A 7015-nucleotide genomic window follows, 5' to 3' on the forward strand; every position below is an offset into this window, starting at 1 on the left:
CCTCGTTCCCCAGTGCTCGTCAAGGGATCCCACCAAATAAAGGCTTGTGGAGGTGAAGGAAAAGAAGAGAGCCCAGAGGAGCCCAGGGACACAAGAAGGGAGGATGACCTAAGGGCATGGAATCAGAAAAACTGACTGGATCTCTTTCCTGTGCACAGGCCCTCTGTCACTGGTCAGAACTACAGTGGACTAGATACCCACAGAAGGATCCAAGCAGTTGGCAAGTGGAAAAGGCAGTGATGAAGCAGAGCAAACAGGCATATGATCACCACATCTATGTTTGCACATACATAGATTACACATAAACTTCATATTTACACATGAGAAATGGTACTGGTAGGTTGAGAATCCTGGAACAAGGGCCTTGCTGAAGTGGCAGATTTTCAGCTGAGGCCTACAAGGGAGAATGGTGATGGGGAGGAGTTGAGAGACAGTCTTCTGGGCAGAGAGGTGGGAAGATACATGAACAGCCCTCTGGGAAGAGGTGGGCCTCCTGAGGATGGGCCAGGGCAGCCAGGCGCTGCTGTACACACTCAGCTGTCAGCCGTGCTTCAGGGTCTGCATCCCAACAATCCTCTAGGAGCTCTCTAAGAACACCAGGGTCCTGGGAATAATGACCAGGAGGCAGGCTTGATCCCAGGACCCGGAGTCACCTCCTGAATAGTCCCCGGGGTTAAAAGGTGTCCACTCTGCCCTGTTTTCAACACTGCTCTTCTGATCCTTCCTGGAGCAACCCCCCTCTGCTCCTCACTGAAATCCAGCCCTCTGCATCTTGTAAATCTGAGACAGATTCTCTGCATGTCTTCCAAAGTGTCCGTCCACCCTTTCTTCTGAGAAGCTAATTCTAGCTAATGGCTTAACACATTGATGGGAAATTACCTTCCTTCCTTTCAGGCAAAAAAAGGTCTTCTGCAAACAATCTCTGGGCCTGTTATCTAACAAAGCAAATATTTGGGCAGTGGACATTTCAGGCCAACTATTTCAGACTAGGTAGTGGGGAAGGGGTTTCCTGTTCAAACTATTGTACAAAACCCTGAAATTTCACTTTTAGGCTACCGCTTTAAACTTGTATACCTAGAACTGGCTTTATTGGTCATGTTAGAAACATAGATACGTAGGACAGAATGAGAAATTATTGTATTGAAGCTGGATGCTAGTGTACCAGGGAATAGTGCTAAGGGCAGAAGTAAAGGAGGACTTCTTGAAGCAGAGGACTAAAGAATAGGCCTAACTGATGGTAGGGAGGAGAGATACAGACTGGGCAAGACTGAGCAAGGGGAAGGCTTGAGTCTCAGGAATGGGCTGTATGAGACTTATGGTGGAAGACGATGAACTGAGGAACAGTGAAAGTTTGCCCGGCTTCAGCTAAACACGAGCCAGGAATAGTGGGAGAAGAAGAGATAGGAGTAGAGGGACTGGTCCTGGCAGACAAACCCATGAAGACCGTGCCCAGACTCTCCAGGTCCCCAGCCCATCAGTCTGTATCCTCTTACTGTGGCAAAGCAGTGCCAGGTAGGTGGGATGTAGGGGCGTCTTCGCTCCTCTACTGCCAAGGTCCACAGCTCACAGGTGGTGGGGGTGCTGCCCAGTTCTGCCTCATAGGCCAGTTGAAAGGGTGGTGGTCTGCTGTCTAGGGGAAAGCACACAGGGCTAGGTGTCAGCTAGTGCAAGGGGTGCTTTTCTTGTGGAAAAACCAAGGGAAAGAAGGGAAGGAGGCATGTGGTCTGGAATGGATAGGTAAGGCATTGGGGAAGAGTGGGGATGGTCACACCCATCCTTACCAGGCCACAAATCTGGGCAGCGGCTCAGGATCTCCCACAGGAGCAGAGCCAGAGAATAAACATCAGCTCGCCGGAGGGCTGTGCCCCAGTCCTGTAGGTCCAGAGTCTTGTCCAAGAGCTCCGGGGCCATGTACCTCTGGGTGCCAGCCTGGAGAGAAAGGCGTGGAGGACCAAGAATCATCTCCTTGGCAACCTTCACAACAACACTGATCCATGCAACATGCCCCCAACTACAGACTCAGCAATGTCCTAAATGCTTATAGACACTGTTGCACTGTTGCTACAGCAATGAGCACATCTTCATCAGCACCACCACCATCATCCTAGGCCTCATCCTTATCCAGAATACTCACCTCCATGATGGCAGCTGGGCCTTGGAGTTGAGTAGGGGCCCAGGTGGAGGGCTGAGTGAGGCCAGGTAGCACCAAGGCGAGGCCCAGGTCTCCAATGGCACATGACCCATCCTCCCTAATAAGTACATTTTGGCTGCTCAGATCTCGGTGGGCAATACCTGGTTTATACTGGCCTGTGGGAGAATCCAAGGTTGAAGGGGCATGGGTCTTCTTCCTTTTCTCTTTTGACCCAATCCTTCCCTTCCAAGCTAAGGGAGAATCAGAAACAAAAGCAGTGTGGCTCCTGATTGCCATGGCTTCCTGCTTTCAGCTCACCCACCATCCTGCCAGCGCTCTTCATGGAGAAATGCCAGACCCTGTGCCAGGGACAGTGCCATCCGCAGGGAACTTCCCCAGTCATTGGTGTACTGGGTCAAGTAGTGGCACAGGGAACCCTGGGGAGAAGTAGAGAGAAGAGGGGGACATACAAAGCTAGAGGTGGCTGATCAACCCCAGAGAGCAGTGATCAATTGACGGACATCCCCTTGCATCTTTCAGCAGACCAACACACTGACACATCCAGGACAAAGTAACAGGCAATAGAGGTGTGAGAACGTGCATAGTGGGATTTACAGGAAAAAACAATAACTCTAGTTCAAGTGTCCTGAGCACTTACTATGGGCCAGCCCTCCTGTAATCCTCACAATAACTCTAAGAGGTAGGTACTTCTGTCGCTCCCTTTTTACAGATGAGGAGCTTGACAGACAGCTAAGCTTGATGGAAGTCACTTGGTGAAAGGGAAGTAGAGCATGAACCCAAGCAGTCTGACTCTAGCATCACTCACTATTAACCACCTTGCATTGCCTCAGAGGACTTCAGACAAAAACAGAAACGGGAAGACAGGACAAGCTAGGCCAGGGCACCCCTCATGGCTTGAGGTGCCAGGCCTGTATGGTAGAACTGGCCCATGAACAGAACTGTTGAGTAGGAGAGTGGCAGTTGGGTAGCAAGTGGGAATTGCTGGGAAAGGAGCAAGTCTCTCACTTGACAAACATTGAGCACCTTCAGTGTGCCAGGAAAGTTAAACAAAACCAAAAAGGAAGTGATTTTTGAGATGGACAGTGAGGCATATAGTTAAAGAGGGGACTTCTCAGAATTCAAGATTTCAGAGGTGGAGGAGCTGTAGGTGCTGATAAAGTCCCAAGTCCTAAGTAGGCCCACAAGGCCAACTATGGCCTGGCTCCTGCTTACCTCTTCCTCTTCGTCTTTATTGCTCATGGTTGTCCCCTCAAGTCACATCTCCTTATGCTTCTCTTATAGTACCATGGCCCTCTCTTTCAGCCTTTTAGCACCTAATACACTTGACATTTTACACTTATTTTTATGTTTATTTCACTCATTTCTGTGTCCCCTATTACTCCAAAAAACCTGTAAAGGCAGAGAGGGACTGGGTGTGTTTTTCCTAGCACTCAGCACAGTACCTGACACACAAAATTCATAAATATTTATTGAATTAATATATTAATAAATTTGGAGGCCTATGCCTTAAGGTATTTCTTTAACAATGATTTTCTTTCTTTTTTTTAATTGATTTTTTAGAGAGGGAGATAGAAACATCAATGAGAGGGAACATTGACTGGCCATCTCCTGCATGCTCCCCACTGGGGATCAGGCCCACAACCTGGGCATGTGCCCTGACCGGGAATTGAACCGGTGACCTCTTGGTGCATGGGTCAACACTCAACCACTGAGCCACACGGGCTGGGCAACAATGATTTTCTTTAAGGTATAGAAAATAAGCTCTTTTGCCCTGGCTGGTTTGGCTCAGTGGTTAAAGCGTTGGCCTGTGGAACAATGAGTCGAGGATTCAATTCTGGTCAAGGGATGTACCTCATTTGCGGTTCATCCCTGGCCCCGGCTGGGGTCATGTGGGTGGCAACTGGTCTATGTGTCTCTCTCATGTCGATGTTGCTTTCTCTTTCTCTCCCTCCCGCTCTATCTAAAGATAAATGCAAAAATGTCCTCGAGTGAGGATTAAAAAAATTTTTTTTTTAAGTATTAGCAGGTATTGCCCTGGCCCGTTTGGCTCAGCGGTTGGAGTGTCGGCCTGCGGTACAGAGAGACCCGGGTTCGGTTCCCGCTAAGGGCACGTACCTCGGTTGCAGTTTGTCCCCGGCCCTGGTTGGTCGTGCGGGTGGCAGCCACTCGATGTGTCCCTTCACGTCGATGTTTCTCTCTCTCTCTCTCTCTTCCTCTCTCTCCCTCCCGCTCTATCTGAACAAAAAATGGAAAAATGTCCTCAGGTGAGGATAAAAAAAAAAAAAAGTATTAGCAGGTATTTCTTGTATAATAAAAAACAAGAAAAATAATTTTCAATATTTTAGAGAATAGGAAATCTAAAGCAGAAGAATAAGCATGAACAGGGCCCAGCTGCCATCCAGCCCCCCTCCGCCTCCATTCCCATTCACACGTAGGTAAAAACACACATGCACATTTCTAGGTCCTCACCTTGGGATGCAGTTCCAATACCAGCAGGGGCCCACAGTGCAAGGACCCAGGGGCCCCCTTGCTGGCAGTGATAAAGCGAACAATGTGGTCATGCTGTAGGCCTGGCAGCTCATACAATGCTCTCTCAGCTTGGAACTGGGCTACTGCCCTCAGGGGGAAGACCTTGATGGCTACCAGCTCGCCTTGAAGCTGCCCAGACCACACTACTGCATGACCTCCTTCTCGGATTACCTGGTGGGATACAGTATTGGGTGTGGGTCTCAGCTAGTACTAGGACTAGGCTTCCTCCCCAGCACACCCTCTGGGATTGCCTAGAGGACTCTTCCCTCCCTCCCTGGGCACCTGGGAGAAGCACAGTTCAGGCAGCTCAGGCAGCTCCGCATTCCAGTTCCTGCCTGAGTCTGGCTCTGGCTCTGGCTCTGGCCCACCTCTCACTCTGCAGGCCTTTCGCTGTAGTAGGGCTGGGATAAAGAAGAGCCTTAGAATCAGAGTGCAGAATGCACAGGCATGGAGACAGGGAAGGGACTTTGTGGGAGGTAATGGGAGTCAGGTTGTAAAGATCTTAGAACCATGGGGTCAGGGAAACCTGGACAGGGGTCAGAGCTTTGGGTCAGTGTCTTGGGGTCACAAGGGAGGGATAGGGCAGAATAGTACCCAAGATGATGCTGCCCAGCAGCAGCAGGAGGAGAAACAGACCCAGCAGCACCAGCACCATCCAGGTGGACTCGCCTGGACATTAGGGCAAGAATGCAGGTTGAATGAACCCTGCCCCAAATCCACTCTCTGCTCCTCTCCCTCTCCTCAACCTACCCCCACCCTGGTCACAAGCCCCATTATCTCCTAGTCACCAGGGCAACCAACTTCTCAAGGCCAGGAGGAGTGAAGCTTGAAACGGGTGTGTGTGTGTGTGTAGGGTGAGAACTGGCCCTGGTTCTACCTCTCATTCTAACCTGGGCTCCAGCCTCCACCCAGGTTCAGCATCCCATGGGGCTACCTGAGATGACCTGGGGACCCTGGGAACCAGGAGTCCCAGGGCTCCCCAGAGGAGGCAGATGGCTGTAATTGGCATTGCAGAAGTCAGTGCCACAGGAGCAGGTGAAGAGAATGGAGCTGGAGCTGGGCTGAGCTCTGGGGCTCGGGTCACAGTGGGGGGACTCACAGCCTGGCTCATCACTGTCTCGGCATCCTAATAGGATGGGATTAGGAAAAGAGGAGAGAAAAAGATTAAGAGAGAGAGAGAAAGAGAGATGGAGAACGAGAGAGAGAAAGCATAATGGAGTCTGGGGAGAGAGAGGATAAATCCTTTCTCAGAGGCAACCCTTCCATTTCCTATGGGCTTTTCTTTCCCTCCACACATTCCATTTCACCTCCTCTCCCTCAGCCGCCATCCCCCACCCGAGGATGTGCCTGTTTCCCACCCTAGCTATCACCTGCTGTATGCTTTGCCATTCACCTTGCATTTCCACCTGTGCCTGGTCTTGGGTCAGGTTCCAGATCCCAAAGCAGCAGCGGCTGTAGAGGCAGCGGATAACCCGCGGAGGCCCTGGTCTTGCATCTAGCAGCTTCCCCAGCGTCTTTGTGCTTCCCCGCACTCCGGGGGCCTCAAAGAACACACAGGTCCGCCTGCTTGGGGGTGCTGTGACCCAGAGTAAGGAGGAGGAAGGGTTCAAGATGAAAGTGAATGAAGGGGTAAAAAATAGAAGCTAAAAGGAGAGAGAAACATGTTTCATATCCCAGGGCCAGCATGGTAAAGCCATAGAAGGAAACAGTGTCAGCAGAGGCCTGGAACCTGACCCCCACCAGGGGGACACATGGCTCTACCCTTCACCCTCACTCACCCACCCCACTCACCACTCTTCCAAAGGTATGGCTGCTGCTTCAAGTGCCCCTTTTCTCAATGGGAATGGAAAGACCCTGCTCTTCCCTGCAGTGTAGACACTTACCTTGCACAGCTGCGGGAAGCAGTGCCCAAAGTCCCAGAGTACCCAGCATCATTTAGAAGGAGGCAACAGCAGGAGGTGGGGGGCATGAGCTAGCACAGCTGCCCCTGACTAGAGCTTCCTTCAGATACAGGGCACCGTGGAGCTTCTGATCCCTCAGTCCCCAACTCCTCCCTTCTCCCTTTCCAGTCTCTGTGGGGGAGATGGCTGCTGTGGGGGAGAGGATGGGTGTGGGGAAAAACAAGGAGAGAGAGAGAGGAGCAGAGAGCCAATCTCATATCTATCCTCCTCTATTCAGCCACCTCCTCTTTTCTCTGCAAGTGGGAGGAGGGGGCCTTGGAGGCCTAGCTGAAAACCCAGTGATGCTTAACTTCAAACCTTTGCCCTTTGCAGACCCTGGAGAAAAGTACTGGATGCGTCAGGTAAGAAACTAAAGTGAGGTCAAGTGTACAAA

General features: G+C 51.0%; 1 protein-coding gene across 3 annotated transcripts; it reads right to left on the reverse strand.

Moving 5' to 3' along the window:
• Positions 1-394: 394 nt before the first annotated feature.
• Positions 395-6613, reverse strand: AMHR2 (anti-Mullerian hormone receptor type 2). Of its 3 annotated transcripts, XM_036252570.1 has the most exons (11): positions 6565-6613; positions 6075-6257; positions 5616-5807; positions 5276-5350; positions 4964-5082; positions 4622-4852; positions 2454-2568; positions 2135-2307; positions 1782-1929; positions 1494-1630; positions 395-604 (listed from the first exon to the last, which is right to left on the reverse strand). In XM_036252570.1, the coding sequence occupies exons 1-11, from the start codon at positions 6611-6613 to the stop codon at positions 395-397; spliced, it is 1632 nt and encodes a 543-aa protein (XP_036108463.1). The 3 variants fall into 3 exon arrangements, with proteins under 3 accessions (XP_036108463.1, XP_036108466.1, XP_036108464.1); XM_036252571.1 differs by lacking the exon at positions 395-604 and having other exon boundaries at positions 1499-1626; XM_036252573.1 differs by lacking the exons at positions 1494-1630; positions 1782-1929.
• Between the last annotated feature and the right edge of the window lie 402 nt (positions 6614-7015).

The sequence above is a fragment of the Molossus molossus genome, unplaced genomic scaffold (genome assembly GCF_014108415.1).
Source record: "Molossus molossus isolate mMolMol1 unplaced genomic scaffold, mMolMol1.p scaffold_m16_p_10, whole genome shotgun sequence".
Classification (NCBI taxonomy): Eukaryota; Metazoa; Chordata; class Mammalia; order Chiroptera; family Molossidae; genus Molossus; species Molossus molossus.